Source organism: Mesocricetus auratus, unplaced genomic scaffold, assembly GCF_017639785.1.
Source record: "Mesocricetus auratus isolate SY011 unplaced genomic scaffold, BCM_Maur_2.0 Super-Scaffold_100022, whole genome shotgun sequence".
Taxonomy (NCBI): domain Eukaryota; kingdom Metazoa; phylum Chordata; class Mammalia; order Rodentia; family Cricetidae; genus Mesocricetus; species Mesocricetus auratus.
Window position 1 is genome coordinate 1866166 of NW_024429203.1, and position 21434 is coordinate 1887599.

The window sequence follows — 21434 nt, forward strand, 5'->3', positions numbered from 1 at the left end:
CTTCATTTGTAGGCCAATGGCGTTCTTAAAAACTTTAAGGAAAATTTTGACTGCGGCTGTCTCTACCTCACACCCTGCGCATTTCACTTATTCATCCTGCTATCCACAGATTTTGAACCAGAGGGCAGCGAGGAGCCGATGGCAACTCAGTGTTTGGAAAGCTAATTAATGAGCCTCAGCAGGTTCAGCAGGAAATGTGGCCAGGGCAGAGCAGACAGAGCCGCACCAGCGCCAGCGCCAGGATCAAAGAGTTTCCCAGGCCTGCCCTTGGCCTCGCGTGAGCTCTGTCCTATCCTTGGGCAAACTGACCGCCCCTAGGCTCTAATTTCCATCCTGGGTCCTCATTTCCGAGCCTCAGGGTTTCACTTTCATCATTACTATCTGCCATCGGGACCGCAAAGCCCCCTCCGCCAACCTTGAAGCAGCGCCGCAGTGTCTCCCCGTCTGCGCATGCTCCCCGGGTTGAGGCCCAGTTGCGGGCCTTGGATGCAGGTGTGCGCATTCGCAGAGCGGCCGGGCGCTCCACAGGGGGCGGCGCGTCAGGATCCTGTGCCGCCTCTGCACCCGCCCACCTCCTCGCGGCCTCGAAGGACCGGTGCGCGTGCGCACAGCCAGCTCCTGCGCATGCGTACAGGGAGCGGAAGGGTGGACTGGCGCGTGCACGAGGCCGGGCGGGCAGCGGAAGCAGGAGTCGTGGACTGGGCAGGCGGGCGCGCGCGTGGTGGGCGCGCGTGCTGCGTGTGGGGGGGGCGCCCTGCCGAGGCTGAGCGGGCACGCGCGCAAGGCATTCCCCTCGCTTGGCAGCGGCGGCGACGGCTTCTTTGTTTCGTGAGGAGAAGCGAGACGCCCACTCTGTCCCCGACCCCTCGTGGAGGGTTGGGGGCGGCGCCAGGAAAGCTACGGTGCCGGTACCTCCGGGTAAGGAACGGAGACTCCCGGGTGAGAACGAGGCGTCCCGGGCTTAGGGAAGACGGTTTGAATGAAGCCGAGGCGCCGGGAGGGGAAGGGGGCAGCCCGGCGACCCGAGCAGGGTCGGGGTACGGCGGCGCCCGAGGGTCAAGAAGCCTTGCGCGCGGCTCAGGCCACAGTGCAGCGAGACCGCGGCCGCTTCCAGGCTCCGTGGCCGGCGAGGCGAGTGGCCATGGGCCTCGTGGAGGCCGCGCGCGCGTTCTCGTGAGATCTTGGGACAAAGCTCCCTCCCTTTGGCGTTCCAGAGGTCCATATCCCCCCACTTTAATTTCTGTGACCCCAACTTTCAACAATGGCTGCGTGCGATCCTAATGTCCTGTGGTCGGGCGGCGGGAAACAACATTTTACCTCCGATATTGATGTCCAGGGTAGCTTGGACGCAATCATGAACCCTCTTCGGTATCAAGACATCACTTTTTTTTTGTTGATAAAATTTTATTGTTGCTCATCTCGAAGGAAAGTAAAGAATTGCTTACGTTCCTTCTTGGTGGTGACTTTGAAACGTTTACCTAAGAAGTGAAAGATGGCTGGGAACGTTTGCTCAAGGCGGCATTGTTTTTCTTTCGAGTCCCTGGGCCCTTCCCAGTTTCCCAGATAGGGCTTTTTATTTTAAAACATCGAAGGCGAATGTTTCGTGTGGGTTCAAAGGCATCGGTTTGGTTGTCTCCCCATTTCCAGGGACTCCAGGTGCTTCTCGGGAATTGGAAACAAGTTTAGTTTGAATTGACAGACTGGATTTGAGTTTGATGCCCAGCTCAGACTGTCAGTAGCTGTGTGGCCTTAGGCAAAGTCGCTTAATGTTTCCGAACGCCTCGGTTTCTTCCTTTGTACAAGGGAACTACTTTCACAGATAGGGTTGGGAAACATTGGCCAAATAGTTCCTGCATCAGCATCAGCATTGTGATTTTGGAGACAGGATCTCATAACCAAGATTGACCTCCAACTCCTTATGTAGCCCAGGCTGACCTTGAATTCCTTATCTTCTGCCTCCACCTCCCAAGTGCTGGGATAAGAGGTGTTCAGTCAGGCTTCCTGGGCCGTTATTAACTGGTCCAGCAGATAGTTGAATCCCTACTGTGTGTCTTGTAGGGGAATGGGCTGTAAATGTGGGCATTCCTCCTTGGCCTGCAAATATATTAATTCATTTAACAAGGGCTTGTTTTGTTTTGACTTTTTTGGGCTTTTGTTTTTTGTTTTGATTTTGTTTTTTTCGAGGCAGGGTTTCTCTGTGTAACAGCTCTGGCTGTCCTGGAACTCATTCTGTAGACCAAGCTGGCCTCGAACTCACAAAGATTCACCTGCCTGAGCCTTATGAGTGCTGGTATTAAAGGTCTGTGCCACCACTACCCGTCTTGTGATTTTTTTAAATTAAAGGTTTTTTTTTGTTTGTTTGTTTGTTTGTTTTTTCGAGACAGGGTTTCTCTGTATTGTTTTGGAGGCTGTCCTGGAACTCACTCTGTAGACCAGGCTGGTCTCGAACTCACAGAGATCTGCCTGCCTCTGCCTTCCGAGGGCTGGGATTAAAGGCGTGGGTCACCAACGCCCGGCTAAATTAAAGGTTTTAATTCATTATTTATTAGTGTATGGCGGTCAGATGACAAGTTGTTTCTGTCAGGCCACCCCTCCACCATGTGGGTTCCTGGGATTGAGCTCAGGTGCATCTCTCTCTCTCTCTCTCTTTCTCTCTCCATCCCTCCCTCCCTCCCTCCCTCAGTCCCTCCTTCCCTGTCTCTTGTACCTGTTTTTTTTTCTGAGACAGGGTTTCTTTTTTTCTTTTTTCTTATTTATTTATTTATTTATTTATTTATTTATTTATTTATTGTTTGGTTTTTCTTGTAGACCAGACTGGTCTTGAATTCACTTCCTCTGCCTCCCAAATGCTGGGATTAAAGGTGTGGCCACCACCCCTTGGTCGGCAGGTGATTTTTTTAACCTGCTGAGCCATTTCTCTTCTTAAGTCTCTAAGTGTGTTTGATTTTTGTGGTATTAGGGATCAAACTTGACCCTGTATATACTAGGCAAGTATTATACACTGAGCCACCAACCCAGCAAACATTTTCTTTTTTCTTTCTGTTTTTTTTTTTTTTCTTTTTTTTGGTTTTTTGAGACAGGGTTTCTCTGTGACTTTGGAGGCTGTCCTGGAACTCACTCTGTAGACCAGGCTGGTCTCGAACTCACAGAGATCTGCCTGCCTCTGCCTCCTGAGTGCTGTTTTTTTTTTTTTTTTTAGATTTTATTTATTTATTATGAATACAACATCCTGCCTCTGTGTATGTCTGCACGCCATCAAGTCCTCTGGAAGAGCAGTCAGTGCTCTTAACCTCTGAGCCATCTCTCCAGCCTATTCTTTCTGTTTTTAAAATCATCTATGTTTGCTAAATATGTGTCTTAAATTTTTTATCAAGCATTATTTTTATGAATGTGGGGTTTTTTCTTTCTTTATCGTTTGTTTTCGATATTGTTGGACATGGAGCCCAGGGCCTCGTGCATGTTAGACATGAGCTATATCCCCAATCCTTTGCCTGCCTTTAATCCTCACAGCCTACCCTGTGGAGGGAGAGTGTTGCACAGGGTGCAGTGGTTGACATATAAGTCTGGGAGACTGCATGGAGGAGGTACCTTCCCTGAAAATTAGGGAGGATGTGTCCCCTCTTATACCCCATATGCTGGGGATGGAGCAGCGCCATCAAAATTATTGCTCTATTTGCCTTTTCTATGACATTGCAAGTTGGAAGCAGAGAGTAGTGGAAGGAGAGGAGGGTCCTTGGGAGGGATGAACTTTGGTGTGAGGTGATTGGTAACAAAATCCAAAGCTGTAATCATTTGTTGCTGCTGTTGGACTTTGAACTTTGCAGGCCATTGCTTTCCTAGCCCCAAATGTCACTGCTTCAAAAGTGATGAAAAAGTCACTGATGAAGTCTGGGGTCCAGCCTGGTGGTGGTGGGGCACGTCTTTAGTCCCAGCACTGGAGAGGCAGAGGCAGGTGGATCTCTGTGAGTTCGAGACCAGCCTGGTCTACAAGAGCTATTTCCGGGACAGACTTCAAAACCACAGAGAAACCCTGTCTCCAAAACAAAACAAAACCAAAAAATAAGTCTGGGGTCCTGTTTTTGTTTTTTGTTTTTTTGGGGGTGAAGAGTGTTACTTCTATTTTGAACTTAAAAAAGTTTTGTGTGCTGGAGTTGACTGTGGTTAGAGTACTTGTTGCTTAGGACCAGGGTTTGATTCCCAGCACCCTTATGGAAGCTCACTACCTCCTTAGCTCAAGTGAGGTGCACAGTCACACATGCAGGCTAAACACTCATGCACATAAAATAGTAAAACAGTTTGTCTAATTTTGTGTGATGTGTGGCGGTCTGGACAACTTTGAGGAGTGGATCTTCTCCTATTATGTGGGTCCTGGGGATTGAATTCTATGCCATCATATTGGCAGCAAGTGCCTTTACCTGCTCAGCCATCTTGCCACAGAGGACTGCTGGTTCTTCAGAGCTCTAATTTATGTGCAGCCCCTGAGTCCTGGTGCTCGGCCTGTGAAACAGCTATGACCCAGTGCCACCCTACCTGGTGATGGGCTTCAAGGAAATGGGAGTCAGACTAACTGAACTCTAGTGTGGACACTTTATTAAAGTTAGTATTCTGGTTTTGTTTTTATGATTTTATTTTGTGGTGCTGAGAGCAACCCAGAGCTTACAGTGATAGGTGTGTTGGAGTGAATGAATAGCCCTGTGAGGCTCGTGTGTGAAAGTTTGCTGGAGCTGTTTTGGGGAAGGAGTAAGATGTGGCCTTGTTAGAGGAGGTGTTTCAGTGGGGCTGGCCTGAAAACTCACAGAGATCTACTTTCCTCTGCCTCCCCACATTGCCACTATGCCTGGTTGTGGCTTCAAACTCCTGATGTCCTCCAGCCCATGGGGGTTGGGGGTGGGGCTAAGATATCACATATTTTATTAACATTACAAAAATTAAATATACATGTATTTATATATGAGTGTTTTGCCTGCATGTGTGTGTACCATGTATGTGCCTGGTGCCTGTCAAGATCAGAAGAGGGCATTGGATCCCCTGGAACTGGAGTCAAAGGATGGTTGTCATCTGACATGTGGTTGCTGGGAGTTGAACTTGGGTCCTCTGCAAATACAAGTGCCCTTAACCACTGAGGCATTTTTTAGCACCTCTTTGTGTGGGTGGTTGGTGTGTGTTCATGTGGGGTGTATGTGCGTGTATACTTATGTATATATGAGAGTATGCACATTTTTGGGGGGGTTTTCGAGACAGGGTTTCTCTGTATTGTTTTGGAGGCTGTCCTGGAACTCGCTTTATAGACCAGGATGGCCTCGAACTCAGAGATCCGCCTGCCTCTGCCTCCTGAGTGCGGGGATTAAAGGTGTGCGCCACCAATGCCCGGCAGAGTATGCACATTTCTATGAGTAGTTACTGCTGTGTGGGGCAGTGCAAGTAGCCTTAATCAACTGTAAAAAAAAAAAAAAAAAAAAACTTAGAGTAATCCAATATCCCAGAAACTGTATGCTTGCTCTATTGGATACCTTTCATATTCTCTGTTTTTTGTTTTGTTTTTTTGAGACAGGATTTCTCTATATTGTTTTGGATGCTGTCCTGGAACTCGCTCTTGTAGACCAGGCTGGCCTCAAACTCACAGAGATCCGCCTGCCTCTGCCTCCCGAGGGCTGGGATTAAAGGCGTGGGCCACCAATGCCCGGCTTTCATAGCCCAGCTTTCATATTCTCTTTAAAAGTTACTGCATAGCCAGACAAGAGCTTAGTGACCACATCAACACCCTCCACCACAGTCCCACCTACGGAGCATTCAGCAACCTGCAAAGCATTTCCTGCACACTAGGCTACATGCCAAATAGTTTTAGGGCATGGTGATGAATATTTATTATTTTCCTAATGATACACACATTGTGAGGCCACCCTAGATTAATTCATGCTTCAACTTTTGTTGGATGTGGGAAGGCAGAGGGAGTATATATTCTGGGTAGATGTGTGGTGAGGTCATCTTCCAGTGACAGCACCAAAGTTCAAAGAGCCAGTCTTCACCTAGGGCTCTGATGATAGTGCCTAGATTGGGTTCTGGTTATGACAATCAGAGAAATGAGGATGGCAGTAAGCCCTCAGGTATGTCATCTAATTTTGGTCCCAGTCATTGGGCCTACCATGGCATAGACTGTCCCCTTAACAGCCCATAGTAAGATTGGGTATGCTGGCATCCCAGTACTGGGAAGGCAGAGGCAGGCAGATCTCTGTGAGTTTGAGGCTAGCCTGGTCTACATACATACTGAGATCCAGGGCTACATAGAGAGACTCTGTCTTGGAAAAAAAACCACACACACACACAAAGCAGTACAAAAAAAAAAAAAAACAAAAAGCAAAAACAAACCCAACCCGCTCCCTACAGCTTATCATGAATGATGCCCATTGGTTGGAGTAGTATAAGAAGTCACCTGGTTAGTCAGTCACCATTTACCAAGCTGGCCGTAGTTTATGCCAGTAATCTGGAATTTAGAAGCAAGAGGATTGCTGAGAGCGTAATGAGTGCCAGTCAGCAGGAGCTACATAGCAAAACCTTGTCTTAAGAACAAATAAGGTGGTAGTGGCTCATGTCTTTAGTCCCAGCACTTGGGAGGCAGAGGCAGGTGGATCTCTGTGAGTTCCAGACCAGCCTGGTCTACAAAGCGAGTTTCAGGACAGCTCTGAGTTACATAAAAAAAAAAAAACAACCCTGTCTTGCAAACAAAACAACAAGCATAAACAAATAAGGGAGGGAAAAATAATCCTAGTAAACAGATCTGCATGGAGTATCCACAGCAGGCCCTGCAGGGAGCTAGACTTAGAGGGAAGTAGGCAACGCCTCTGCTTCTCATTGAACACCCAGCGTCTTACATCCAAAGGGGGCAGTAGTGATGCCTGCCTGTAAAATCATTACAGGGACTAAACAGCAGCAAAACCACCACTGTAAAACTTTTAGTTGTACTAAACAGTAGGGTATAGGCTGGGACATAGTGCAGTGGCAGAGACTTCCCCAGCCTGCTTTCGGCTTCCTTCAGGGCTTCAGTACCACGGAAACAATGGGATAGAACAAAGCCATTTGTGGATAATATAATTTATACAGTCTGCCCCAACAGTCTGGTGGGGTAGATTGTATATTTTTATGTATGTGAGGTTTTACATTTGTGTGTCTGTATGTGTGTGTGCACTCAGAGGTCAGAAAAAGTCATCAGGTCCCCAGGATCTAGAGTTTCTGGAGGTTGTGAACTACCTGATATGGGTGCTGGGAATTGAACTCAGGTCTTCTGCATGGACAGCAAGTAATTTTAACCTTTGAACCCTCTGTCTAGCCCTTATGTCGAACACTTTTAAAATACTGTTCATTTATAGTTCTATCAAGAACTGTTTTTATTTCATTAACTCATTTTTTTTTTCCGAGACAGGGTTTCTCTGTGGCTTTGGAGACTGTCCTGGAACTAGCTCTTGTAGACCTGGCTGGTCTCGAACTCACAGAGATCCGCCTGCCTCTGCGTCCCGAGTGCGGGGATTAAAGGTGTGCGCCACCAACGCCCAGGTATTTTTTTTTTTAATTGTACATTGATGTTTTGGTCTTATCTGTGTGAGGGTGTCAAGTCCCCAAGAACTGGGGCCACAGACAGTTGTGAGCTTTCATGTGGGTGCTGGGAATTGAACCCTGGTCCTTTGGAAGAGCAGCCATTGCTCTTAACCTTTGCAACATCTTTCCAGCCCATTTCTTCTTTTATGATGGGGTCTTGCATTGTATTCTAACTCACAGAAATCCTTCTGTCTCAGCCTCTTGAGGACTGAGTTTACAGGTTTGGGTACCACACCGCTTTAAGCATTGGTGTTTCATTTTTCTGACTTCCTCATAAGTTGTAGTTCAGCGTCCCTTTGTGACCTAGTGTCTACCATTTTGAGCTTTCATAAGCTGTAGCTCTGAAAAACACTTGGGAGTTTCGTGATTTTTTTTTTTGTTGTTGTTGTTTATTTTGTTTTTAACCAAGAATTTGGGGCTGTGGTAAGGCTTAGTGGTAGAGCACTTGTCTAGTATGTATCAAACCCCAGTATCTATCACACACATAACTCTCTTACCTACAGTCTACAGAACTATGGGTCTGAAGGGATGGAGAGATAGATGGCTCGGTGCTTAGGAGAGCTGGTAGTTCTTCCAGAAGCCTCAGAGTCCATTTCCAGCACACAGCTTGGTTCACAACAGCTTGGAACGTCAGTACCAGGGGATCCCATGTCTCCTGTTCTTTGTGGGCACTGCGCATGGGAATCACACAAGAGATCCATGCAGGCACAATACACATAAAATAATAATTACAAAAATGGAAAAAAAAGTGAAGCTGTTCTTTGATTTTTATCTGTTACTTAACAAAATGTCCCCCAAATTCAATCATTCTCATAAACACAAGCTTAAATAAACAAATGAATTAATTTTTAAAACCTTATTTGCATTGGTGTGAGGGTGTCAGATCCCTGGAACTGGAGTCACAGACTGCAAGCTGCCATGTGGGTGCTGGGAACTGAACCCAGATTCTCCAAAAGAACAGCCAGTGCTCTTAATCGCTGAGCCAATTCTCCAGCCCATGACTTAATTTTTAACAAAGGACTAGAGAGTGCACTGTTTTTGCAGAGGGTCAGAGTTTGATTCCCAGCACTCACGTTGGGTGTCCCATAACCACCTGTAACTCCATCTCCAGGACGATGTTTGACTCTCTTGGACACTTGTGCTTGTGTAAGTGTGAGTGGATCCTCTGCCTGGATCTGGAGTTATAGGTGGCGTGAGCTGTCCTGCATGGGTGCTGGGGATTGAACCAATAAATGCTCTTAACTGCTGATCTCTCCACTTTAGATCCTGAAACGTTTGTGTTTTTAATTGGATTGGTTATGTGGGTCAGTGGTGGAGTGATTGCTTAGTGAATTCAATTCTGGCTTCAGTCGGTAGCCCCACACTGAAGCCAGAAGGGATGTTTAAAAGCTCTGAATGAAAGTGACAGTATTATCTAGGTTATGTATGTCAAGGGCCTGTCAGTCACGGCCAAGAGGTCTTACTGATGTCATCTCTTAGAGGAAGTGTTAAGCCCATTAAGGTAGCTGGCGATTTTGATGTTTCCTGTGTAACTGCAGCTGCTGCTGTGAAGTGTTCTGTTGGGAGGCATGTGAGGTAGAGGGGGGTGGCAGGGCCACGTATCTGCCTTTGTCTAGGGTTTGACTTTCCCCCAGCTGCATAGAATGAGGGGCCCTCATTGGCTTCCTTTGTTTCCCACCAAGAAGGCTCTGTATGTAGAAATAAGCAAGCGGATCTTAGCAGACACAGACTAGCCCCACCCCTTTCTGTCCTTTGCACCCCAAGCTGGTTTTTAGAGCTTAGGCTGGAGTCAAACCCATGTGAGAATGACCTTGATGTTGGGGTCCTTCTGCCTCTCCCTCCCAAGTACTAGGGTTATGGGTGTGTACCACTGTACCCAGCTAACAGGTTGGTTTTTGTTGCATGTGTTCACTACTCAGTATATGGTAAAGTTGCTGGGGAGTGTAGCTTGACTTGTAGAGTGCTTGTCTGGCAAGCACTGTATGTGCTTGCATGGTGTTGCATGCCCGTGACCCCAGCACTTGGGAGGTAGAGGCAGGAGTGTAGTGATGATTGCTTTTAATCCCAGCACTCAGAAGCAAAGATAGGCAGAGATAGATGAGCTTTCGAGACAGGGCTTCTCTGCATTGTTTTGGAGGCTGTCCAGGAATTCGCTCTGTAGACCAGGCTGGAAATAGATGAGCTGGAGATAAATAGGCCAGCCTGATGTACACAGTTCAGGCCAGCTAGGGCTGCCTAGTGAGACTCAAGAACACACAACAATAGAAAAACAAGCAGCATGTGCGCATTTTCTTTTTCTTCTCTTTTCTTTTCTTTTTTTCTGAGACAAGTTTTCTCTGGGTAATAGCCCTAGCTGTCCTGGATCTAGCTATGTAGAACAGGCTGGCCTTGAACTCACAGAGATCCACCTACCTTTGCCTCCTGAGTGCTAGGATTAAAGGCATGCGATGCCACTGCCCGGCTACATGTTCCCATTTTTAACAATGATGACTCTTTGTCAGTTTTAAGTTGTTTTGCCAGCTAGGTATGCTTCACTGACTCAGGAAGCAGGTGGCTGCATGACAGTTAGTGCATCGCCTGTGACAGTAGGAGGTGTGGATCAGGGACATCTGATGTGCCTCTTGCCTGTACTAAAAGTCTCAAAGAGTTTTAGGCCATCTCACTGTGCCTTTGAATCTGGAACCTGGCTAGGTGTGATACTGATGGTAGCCACTGCTGTTAACTTTCCAGTGTCCTGTGCCTAGAGAGGTGTCCTCCTGCTGCTCCTTGCTTCTCTGTCTCCTTGCTTCTCTGTCATTTACAGTCTTCTGTGCCCTTAGTGGTGACTTGTCTCCCACTTCTTCTCTCTGTGTTGTTTGTAAACACAGCAGGCTAGTGGGAAATAGTGAGAGGTCTAATGGGATGGAACTAGTCTCAAACAAGAGAAAGGATATGTACAGGTCAGGTTTGTGTAACCTACTGCAGTTACTGCAAATGTGGGGAGTGGGCAGTCTGGCCTGTGGTGGCATGCCCATGGGTGGAGAGGCTAAGTGTCTGCTCAAGCCTTGTAGCCCCTCTCCCCAGAGAACTCCCAGAGGACTGAGACCAGCCTGTCTCTCTCAGGATGCTGATATCTTTTTTTTCTTTTTAAAGGCTTGCGCCACCAATGCCCGGCTTTGTTTTGTTTTTTGAGGCAGGGTTTTTCTGTGGCTTTGGAGGCTGTCCTGGAACTAGCTCTTGTAGACCAGGCTGGTCTCGAATTCACAAAGATCTACCTGCCTCTGCCCCCTCCCAAGTACTGGGATTAAAAGCGTGTGCCACTACCGCTCAGCTTTTCCTTAATATCTACATTGTATTTTGAGTTTTTGAAACTAGAGCTCACTGGGCCCCTTGCTATGGTGGGCATACCTACCTAGTATTTTACATGAGTGTGTTATTTGAACCCAGGAGAGTCTTTTAAAGGGTCTCAAGGATTTATTTAGGTATAATATAGGGATAAACAATCAACAGCTCTGAGAGAGAGAGAGAGAGAGAGAGAGAGAGAGAGAGAGAGAGAGAGAGAGAGAGAGAGAGAGAGAGAGAGAGAGAGGAGAGTTAGTTCTCTGTGTTCTCACTCGGCTCTTTAGCGGTCATATACAGACAAGACCATGCCCTAGGACTTGCTGCCCCAAAAGTTGTTATTGGCTAAATGAATCAAAATCCCAAAACATGGGTGAGTATTGGAATTCAGCCTTTCAGAGCAACTGCTTTGCCCACTGAGCCACCTTCCCAGCCCTGAATTGCTTCCTTAGTGAGGCAGGCACAGGCTGATAACCCGCTAGCTACCTCAGTGCACTGGTTTGATTACTAACCCCGTGCAGAACTTCCTTCCTCGTTTTTTCTCAGGGTTTGCAGGCGCTCTGTACACTTTCTGCCTTTTCTGCGGCCTGATGTTTCAGACTTGATGTTTCAGCACTTGAGGAGCAAGTGCTATTTTTATTTATAGATTTGCATTTGTACGTGTGCATATGTTAGATGTGTGTAGGTTCCCCAGGAGGTCAGGAGGGTGTCAGATACCCTGGAACAGGAGTTGTAGGTTACTGGATATGTGTGTGCTGGGAACTGGACTCTGGACTCCTTGAAGAACTAACTGCAAGTGCTCCTCACCATTGAACCATCTCTCTAGCTCCCAGATGACACTTTCAAGAGCCTCTTGTGCTTTCTGTGGTGGTTTAAATGAGCATGTTCCCCATAATCTCAAGCATTTGAGCACCTGGGCCCCAGTTGGTGGTGCTGCCTGGGGAGGTTTAGGAGATGTGGTCTTGCTGGAGGAAGTAGATGAGCTGGGTAGCAATTTAGGAGAGCATAGTTTTGCCTAACTTTGTCTGCTTTGTGCTTGTGGTTGAAGACTTGGTTTCACAGCTCCCTCCTCATGCTGCCATGCCTGCCATTTGCTGCCTTGCTTGTGCCCTACTGTAACGGACTCTTAGTCCTTCAGAACCATAAGCCAGAATATACTCTTTCCTTCCTTCTTTCTTTCTTTCCTTCTTTCTTACTTTTCCTTCCTTCCTTCCTTTCTTTTTTTTTTTATGAGACAGGGTTTCTCTGTATTGTTTTCGAGGCTGTCAGTCCAGCCCAGCCTCGAACTCACAGAGATCCGCCTGCCTCTGCCTCCCGAGTGCTGGGATTAAAGGCGTGTGCTACCACTGCCCGGCTTACTCTTTCTTTCTTAAATTGCCTTTATAGTCATGGTACTTTTTCACAACAAGCTTCAAAAGCTTCTCTCTCTCTCTCTCTCTCTCTCTCTCTCTCTCTCTCTCTCTCTCTCTCTCTCTCCCTCTCTCCCTCTCTCCCTCTCTCTCTCCCTCTCTCTCTCCCTCTCTCTCTCCCTCTCTCTCTCCCTCTCTCTCTCCCTCCTGGACATGTCTCAATATGTAGACCAGGCTGTCCTGGCCTCTTGTCTCAGAAATCTGCCTGCCTCTGCTCCAAGTGCTGGGATAAAAGGTGTGTGTTAATACGCCTGGCCCTCAAAGGGTGATATTAAACTCTGTGCTGGGGTGCCTGTGTTCCCCTGTCAATGGAGAGTTAAGGACAACAGAATCTAGAGCTCTAGCTTAGGCTACACAATGAGATAATATCTCAAGCAAAATGAAGTCAGTTCAGGAGTCATGTTGCAGACTCCATAGCAGTCCAACAGCCTTGCTCTCAGTTATTGACAAAGGAACTTTGTATTGTGCTGGGTTTGTTGTTGTAAGGTGAGCTAGTATTTTCTGGTGCTGCTTTGCCTCAGTTCCAGGACAGCCAGGGCTATACAGAAACCCTCTCTCAAAAATCCCTCCTTCCCCCCCAAAAAGAAAAAAAAATCATGGTGAGGCACACTTTTAATCCCATCCCAACACTCAGGAGGCAGAGGCAGGAGGATCTCTGTGAGTTCAGGGCCAGCCTGGTCTCACAGTAGCAAGAGAAAGCCTGATACAAACAAACACACAAAAACAAAAGAAATCATGAGTGGATGATAAAGTATGTAGACACTGAAAATTTACAAACTATCTAAAACCTGGAATCTCTGACTGTTCAGAAGTGACACAGATGGATCATGGGTAGTGTGGAACAGCAGAAAGGGATTATGGATGAATTCGCACTGTTCTATCTGCTCCCTGAGCCACATGTGTCCAAGGAAAGCCTGACATTGATTAAAAACTGAGGCTAGTGGTGGCAGCAGACCCAGTGAGGTAACTTGCCTGTCAGTAGAAGCTCCCACTAGGTCCAAAATTTTGATCTGTACCCAGATCTGATGGATCTTCCTGATTTTGACTGCTTGGCGTACAATTAAGCGATCAGTCAAATCATTTGGAGTGATACGTTCATGAGAAGTAGTTTGAGCAGGTACACCAGACCTGCATTGAATCCATTATTGCCTCAAATCATGGAAAAAATGAGACCGTTGTGTTGCCAACTAGTGCAGCTTGGTCAGATCTGACTATGGGGGGCTGGAGAGATGACTCAATGGTTCAGAGCCCTGCCTGCTTTCCCAAAGGTTCTGAGTTCAATTCCCAGCAACCACGTGGTGGCTCACAACCATCTGTAGTGAGATCTGGTGCCTTCTGGCCTGCAGGCGTACATGCAGGCAGAACACTGTATGCATAATAAATAAATCTTTTAAGAAAAAAATCTATGGAATGGCATACTGTCTTTGAATGGTATAGGCCTGCAAAAACACCTGGAGAACTCAAGGACTTGGGCTGGTAAAGGATGGTTTATACCCTTGGGCGGATGGCGGGCTGGGAGATTGTCTTCACCGTGACCACAAATATCTGTTTGACACACTTGATGGATTTTAGAGTGCCAGCAATAGTGATTGCCCTTCAGTTGAGTTGGGGAGCATTTTTCCTGCCACCTGGACCTTCGGCCTTACATTCCTTTATTTTGCAACCACTTTTTTCTAGAGAGCCACACTGACTAGCAGGGACCACCAGCTGTAAGGTAACTTGAGGGTCTATGTGCAGCTGTGCTATTGGTTGTAGGGGTGCTAACGACCTTTTCCAGTTTGTCAATGATCATAGCAAAGACTTTGATGATGGCATTAGTGGATCCAGACAGAATGATAATTATCTCAGGACAATTTCCTTCTGAGATGTTGATATGTGTACCGCTGTTCTCAAGAATCTTAACAGATTTTCCTTCCTTTCCAATAGCACTGCCAACTTCCTTTCCATGCAAAAGTAGCCTGATGGTGACAGTAGCATTTAATGTACCTTCAATCACACACGAGTGTTTTAGCTGTTTGGGGAGCTGGTCTTTGAGTGGTCAAGTCTTTGGTGGTGACTGGAGGCAAGAGTTGACTTAAGGGAAAGGGGGAGTTAGCAGATGGAGGGGTGGGTGGGCAGAAGAGGCTCCTGCTGCTTCTGCTGGTCTTTTGTTGTGCTCAGGCTGCCCTTAAACTCTCATCCTCCAGCTTTATCCTCTACAGTAGCTAGGGCTGTGGATGCAGGCTATCACATCAGCTCTTTCTACAATTGCTGGAGGAGACTCTGCTATGCTTTTTCTTCTGATTAGCCTTAAAACAATTGAAGCATTTGGGACATATATGTGTATATGTGTGTGTAACCAGTCTTTCTCAGTCCTGTCTGCCAGTTCCCAAATAACCACACAGAAACTTATTAATTATGAAAGCTCAGCCTATACCTTACTTAGGCTTGTCCCCACTAGCTCTTAAACTTAAATTGACCCTTTTTTTTTTTTTTTTTTGGTTTTACGAGACAGGGTTTCTCTGTTTCTGAGGCTGTCGGTCCAGCCTGGCCTCGAACTCACAGAGATCCGCCTGCCTCTGCCTCCCGAGTGCTGAAATTGACCCATTTTTATTCATGTATATGTTGCCATGTGACTCGTGGCTTTTAGCTGCCCTGCATGTCTTGCTCCCTCTGTGTCCTGCTGGGGACTCCACCTTTCTTCTTCTCTGAGACCTCTCTGTCCCCACAAGTCCCACCTAGCCTCTTCCTGCCTAGCTATTGGCCATTCGTTTCTTTATTAACCCAGTCACGGTAGCACATCTTCACACAGTATAAAAGAATATTCCACCGCACGCACGCACACTTTTTGCCTGCACAGTTATCTGCACCACTTCTGTGACTATGCCTGTTGGAACCCCTGGAACAATTGTGTCTGCTACATGGATACTGGGAACCAAACTTAGCTCCTTTGGAAGAGCAGCCAGTGCTCTTACTCTTGAGCCAACTCTCCAGCCCCAGAAGCAGTTTGGACTTTTTAATCTACTATCTAGGAAATACTCTTATTCTTTTAGATTAAAATTCTTAAATTTTTGTTTGTTTTGTTTATTGTTTTTTGAAGACAGTTTCTCAGGCTGTTCTCAAATTGTGTAAACTATAACAATGCTGAACTCCTGATATCTATTCACAGGTCTCTCACTGAACCTGAAGCTTGTTGTTTTGGCTAATCAACTTGCTTTCATCTTCCAGTGCTGGCATTACAGGCTTACACAGCCATTCCCAGCTTTTCGCATGGGTGCTGAGGATTTGAATTCAGGTCCTCACACTCAAACAGCCACGGGTTTGTTTTTTTTTTATTTAATTATTTTCTTGTCTGTCTGTCTGTCTACCTATTTATCTATTGGTTTTTCAGAAACTAGCTCTTGTAGACCAGGCTGGCCTTGAACTCAGAGATCCACCTGTCTCTGCTTCTCAAATGCTAGGATTAAAGGTGTATGCCACCATTGCTTGGCTAATTTTATTTTTTAATTTTTCATGTCAATTAATCCCAGTTCTTCCTCCCTCCTCTCATCCCACTCCCCCCACTTTTTCCTCACCCCCCCCTCCCCACATCTGCTCTTCAGAGAGGGTATGGCCTACCTTGGGGAGTCAGTGAAGTTTGTCTCATTGCTGTGATGAGGCCTGACCAAGGCCCTCCCCCAGCCAGTTCTTTTTGCTGCTGTTGTTAACTCAAAAAGAACTGCCTGCCTCTGTTTCCCTAGGGGACTGTTGGGATTAAAGGTGTGGTCACCACCACCCACGGATTGCTTATTCTTGAAACAGTCTCACCATGAAGTCCTGGTTGGCCTTGCAGAGCCGTTCAAATACCTGTTGGAAGACTTAATTGTTAAAATCAGCTATAAGCCGTGGGCCTGTTCTGTGCTGAGAATGCTGTTTTGAAGGAAGGGTACAGTAGAAGGTCCAGGCAGCTACCCTGCTGACTATGCCCACTCCTGTAGGGTGCACCCCGAGGAGACACCAGCCCTCTCCACCCCACCCTGTGGCCAACCCTGGGAAATGTGATGAGATGATAGTGCCACCATGCCTGCTTTCTGATCTCATCTCCAGCCAAATGAAGGCAAGATTTGGGATCACAAATGACTTCTGCTTTCTTTTCCCCCCATTTCTCTAAGTGTCTGTGTAAAGATATATTATTGCATCATCAGGAAAAGTTATTTAGACAAGGGAGTTGTATTTCAGGTGCTCTCTCACGCAGAATTGTTACAATCATGCTTTGGGCTTGGTAGCTACAAAGAAATTACTTTCTCATGGTTTGTGTTAAATATACTTTACATATGTATGCCTGTGTGTGTGTGTGTGTGTGTGTGTGTGTGTGTGTGTGTGTGTGTGTGTGTGTGTGTGTGTGAGTCACAGTGTGTGTGTAGATACTGGAAATCTACCATGTGGGTCCTGAGATTGAACTCAAGTCAGGACCCACTAAGCCACCACATCAGCTTTCACAGTTCTTTTTATTGGTGTGCACAGGGGCATGTGTGTGCATGTGGAGGCCAACCTTGGGTGTTTAGAGATGCTGATCACGTTGGAGACAGGGCCTTTCATAGGCTTGGAGTAGCCCCAGGGTTCTGTGTATGCTACTCGACTCAATTACACCATCCATGAGCTCGGGATTCCTTTTTTGTTTGTTTTGTTTTTTGAGACAGGGTTTCTCTGTATTGTTTTGGAGACTGTCCTGGACTTGCTCCGTAGACCAGGCTGGTCTCCAACTTAAAGAGATCTATTTGCTTCTGCCTCCCGCGTGCTGGGATTAAAGGTGTGAACCACTACACCCTATTTTGTTTGTTTTTAATGGTTTTGAGATGGGGTCTCACTATGTAGACCAGTTCACACCTTTAATCCCAGCACTTGGGAGGCAGAGGCAACTTGATCTCTGTGAGTTTAAGGCCAGCCTGGGCTACAGAGTCAGTTCCAGGACAGCTAGGACTATATTACACAGAGAAACCCTGTCTGGAAAAAAAAAAAACAAACAAACAAAAAGGCAAAAACAAAAGACTTCAATTCTCAAAACATTCTCTATTTTATATGGTTTCTGTTCTCCAAACTTAATTTGTGAAGTTTTCCTAGGTGTAGTTCATTGATCAGGCATTTTTAAATTATGTTTTTTATGTATGACTGTTTGCTCTTCATGTATCTTGTATGTGCCTGGTGCCCACAGAGGATGGACGAGGGTGTCAGATCCTCTGGAGTTAGATTAACAGATTTTTTTTTTTTTTTTTTTTTTTTTTTTGGTTTTTCGAGACAAGGTTTCTCTGTAGCTTTGGAGGCTGTCCTGGAACTTGCTTGGTAGTCCAGGCTGGCCTCGAACTCACAGAGATCCGTCTGCCTCTGCATCCCTAATGCGGGGATTAAAGGCGTGTGCCACCAACGCCTGGCGGATTAACAGATTTTTGTGAGTGCTGAGAACTGAGCCCAGGTCCTTTGGAAGAACAACCAGTGCTAGTATCTGCTCAGCTGTTGCTCCAGGCCTTTGATCAGTCTCTTGAGGAGTTTTCTCTTAATAGATAAGTCCTTCACTGCTATTCTAGCGTTCCCCCTAGTCACAGAGGTATGCAAACCTTTTTTGTGAGTCCCCAGCTCACAAAAAAATGACAAAGACTTATTCAAGCTTGGCCTATAGTTTAGGGTTATCCCGTTAACTCTTTTTTTTTTTTTTTTCCGAGACAGGGTTTCTCTGTATTGTTTTGGAGGCTGTCCTGGAACTCACTTTGTAGACCAGGCTGGCCTGGAACTCACAGAGATCCGCCTGCCTCTGCCTCCCGAGTGCTGGCATTAAAGGTGTGCGCCACCAACGCCCGGCCCCATTAACTCTTATAACTTAAATTAACCCATTTCTCTTCAGCTATGTGTGGCCATGTGACTTGTGGATGTTACCTCTTCTGCATGTTTGTTCCCTCTGCCCCCTGGTGACTCCTCCCTTTTTCTTCCCAGAAAGTCCCACCTAACCCTTTCCTGCCTAGCTAATGGTTATTCAGCTCTTTGCTAAACCAATTACAGTGACACATCTTAATGCAGAGTAAAAGTATTCCACAATAGATGTTGCCCTTCATTAAGGAGACAGGTCAGAGATCAGGGCACCTAAAATACTGTCTTTGGGCCCCTTAAAGCCTCCCCCTTGCCAGATGAGAGATGCCACAGAGATCCTCTGCCTCCCTGTTGCTGGGGAGATGGACGTGCACCATCACATCCTGCTTTTGGATCTGATTTTTCTTCCTGAGATAGTGTTTTTCCAAAAGGAATGGAAGAAGGATTTAGAATAGAGGTTTGGACAGGGCCTGTGAGGTGGGCCACTGGGGGCTGGGTGGTTCTGTCTCACTGTGGACCCTTCTTTGCTGTTTTCAACCTGCTGAACCTATGTCCTAGATCCCAAGATGACCAGGGTTTCTTTCCAGCAGGAGATCACTGCCTGCAGCTCCTGTGAAGATGTCCACTCCAGATCCACCCCTGGGTGGGACTCCTCGGCCTGGTCCTTCCCCAGGCCCTGGCCCCTCACCTGGTGCAATGCTAGGCCCTAGCCCTGGCCCCTCACCAGGCTCTGCCCACAGCATGATGGGGCCCAGTCCAGGACCTCCTTCGGCGGGACACCCCATGCCCACGCAGGGGCCTGGAGGATACCCTCAGGACAACATGCACCAAATGCATAAGGTAGGCATGCTGTGCTCTCATTCTGTACTCTGCTCCTGAGACTTGCCTCTGCTTGGGACATCGGTGTTCCATCCAAGGCTGCAGGTACCTTCTTAAACTAGAGGGGACAGGTCTTTGCAGAAGTGATGTGGCTTGGTTCAGAGTCCCACCCTAGGTCTGCTCCTGTGAGCAAAGGGATCAGGCTGTTGGCCTGAGCTAGGAGGCCGAGCAGAATCCCATCCTACATTACCCATACTCCTTGTTTGGTAACAGTATGCCAAAGCTTTAAATTCCAAAATTCCTTCAAAGAGGTTTCTCCTCTGGCCATACTGTGGCCTGCATACTTGAAGCAGCGGTGAGTACTCAGTCTGCTCCCGCTGCCAAGTAGCCCTCCTGTCCTGTGACCTTGGTCCTCCTCTTAGAGCTGGCTGAGAGTAAATATCAGCAGTTGTCTGGGCCCATGAGGCTGGGGTCTGAGAAGATAGAGTTGGAGGCTGCAGTAGACTTCACCATGGTGGCATTGTCAGCTGTTCTGCCTCCCTGCAGGGACATCCTTGTGTTTGCTTATACCTCTGTAGGCTTCCGGTTTGGGTTGTGTTCTCCATCCACAAATGAGAAAGGTCCTCACTTGCCTGTCTCATCCCTGTCTGCATTGTCCTTGAGTACCAGCTGTGCTTTCAAGACACCCCTTAGTTCCTGGACTGTTCTGTCATCTTAGTATAGTGTTCGTCTTGCCCTTTTCCTCCTAGGAAGGAAGCTATGGGCCACACGCATGACCCCACCTTCTGCTTTACAGGGTCCTGCAGCATGCTAGCCACATCCCCTTTATTGTGTTCCTTCTCCCAGCATTGCTCATGGATTCTACTGCCCCTTGACAGGTGCCTGTTGGATACCTACCATTTACCTAGAAACCTGTTAGGTCCTGGAGTCCTGAATCTCAGCACCTCACCTACACAGAGCTCCTATGCTGGGGGCAAGGCTCTTCTCAGCATGAGCAGTCTTGGGAGCCTGCAAACACCTGTGGCCCCAAAAGAAGCTGCCCCCCATGTCCATGTCCCAGCTTCCTTTGTTACAGTTGTACTGAGCTGTGACTTGGGTGTCACTCTGCTTCATCACATGTTGGCCTATGAATTATTTGCCAGCTAAAATGTTTGTTACCAGGGCTTAGTTCACAGAGGGCTCTTAAGCAGTGTCTCTCTCACTAGTCACTATAGCCATTGCCCTGGAAGGCATGCCTACTCTCAAAGGTGCCATGCATCAGCCTCCCCTCTACATATAAGGATCCTGCTTTATTGTGCTCTGGCTCAGTGGCAGGACACTTCTGCAATAGCTTTCTCCAAGCTGGCAGCTGCTGAGGATAGTGGGGTATCTGTCGTCCAGTCTTTGTGTGCTGACCTTTTTGCATATCCCTTTGATTTATAGTCTCCCAAGGATGAGGGCTTTAGCCCCAGGGTTGGGACTAGTCTTCTTGGCACAGGGAGCAAGGAGCCAGGATGCTCCTGCTGGGAGCTGTGGCGTGAGTCTTTTCCTTACGGGTTCTCACTGTAAAAGACAGCTCCACGCTTCTGCCGCTCCTTTGCCTAAGTAGCTTTCTTCTTCAGCAGCCTGATTTTTGTGTCTCTGTCTGGCACTCAGAAGCCATGGTGTCTGTGCCTCAGAGCTAGCCTCTGTGGTCTTCCTGGTGGTCCTTTGCTTGGCCGCCTCTTACTGTCCTAGACTGACCTGTGTCCTTGTACATCTCGTAGCCTATGGAGTCCATGCACGAGAAGGGCATGCCTGATGACCCACGGTACAACCAGATGAAAGGGATGGGCATGCGGTCAGGGGCCCACACCGGCATGGGACCCCCGCCTAGTCCCATGGACCAGCATTCCCAAGGTACAGTCTGACTGGTTACTTTCTGTCTCCTGTCGTTCATGCACTCGGAGCCCAAAATCTACTTTCTTCATTTGGGATTCTGAGGGCCCCTCTGACAGCAGAGCTGTGGAGAGGGCTTGCCTGGGGCCTCCCTGGTGAGATGTGGCTGGTGCTCTATACGGTCCTGGAAGACGGAACTAGTGGGACAGAGGTTGCTGTTGAGCATAGTGTTTGAGGCCAGGGCTTAGCAGGTGGGGGCTGAGGGCTAGCAACTGCACTGGTGCCTCAGGACCTTGCATTAGGCAAAGTGGCTTTTCACATGGGGAGACTGATGAAGTAGATGACTTGTGGAGTCCTCTCTGTCACCTGGGCCAGTAATCGAGGTACGGGGTCCTGGGGCCTCACAGGAATGACAGTGAACAAGTTTGCCTGGTTGGAGGGCAGGCTTGATGGAGCTTGGTTTGCAGGTCTCACCTTTTGCACTGATCATCTATACCCTCCTGAAACATCCAAGCTCATGGCCACATGGGCTGCTGGGCTGAGGCTGTTTGACTCATGAGAGTGGCATTGCCTGCTTAATATGTCTAGGGATGCTGGGTGGTGTGGATGTGATGTAGCAATCAT

At 47.5% G+C, this 21434-nt stretch overlaps 1 protein-coding gene and 1 pseudogene across 7 annotated transcripts in view; one reads left to right on the forward strand and one right to left on the reverse strand.

The window, feature by feature from the left end:
• Positions 1–733: 733 nt before the first annotated feature.
• The window catches only part of Smarca4 (SWI/SNF related, matrix associated, actin dependent regulator of chromatin, subfamily a, member 4), a 95207-nt gene continuing 74506 nt past the window's right edge, over positions 734–21434 (forward strand). For 6 of the 7 annotated variants that reach the window (XM_013119376.3, XM_021232094.2, XM_021232095.2 and 3 more), the window contains exons 1-3: positions 734–918; positions 18722–18974; positions 20699–20831. In XM_013119376.3, coding sequence (XP_012974830.1) covers positions 18753–18974; positions 20699–20831 — 355 coding nt within the window. In that variant the 5' untranslated portion in view covers positions 734–918; positions 18722–18752. The remainder of the gene's footprint in view (positions 919–18721; positions 18975–20698; positions 20832–21434) is intronic. The other variant, XM_013119377.3, reaches the window with a different exon arrangement.
• On the reverse strand, positions 13721–15568 carry LOC101841557 (annotated as a pseudogene).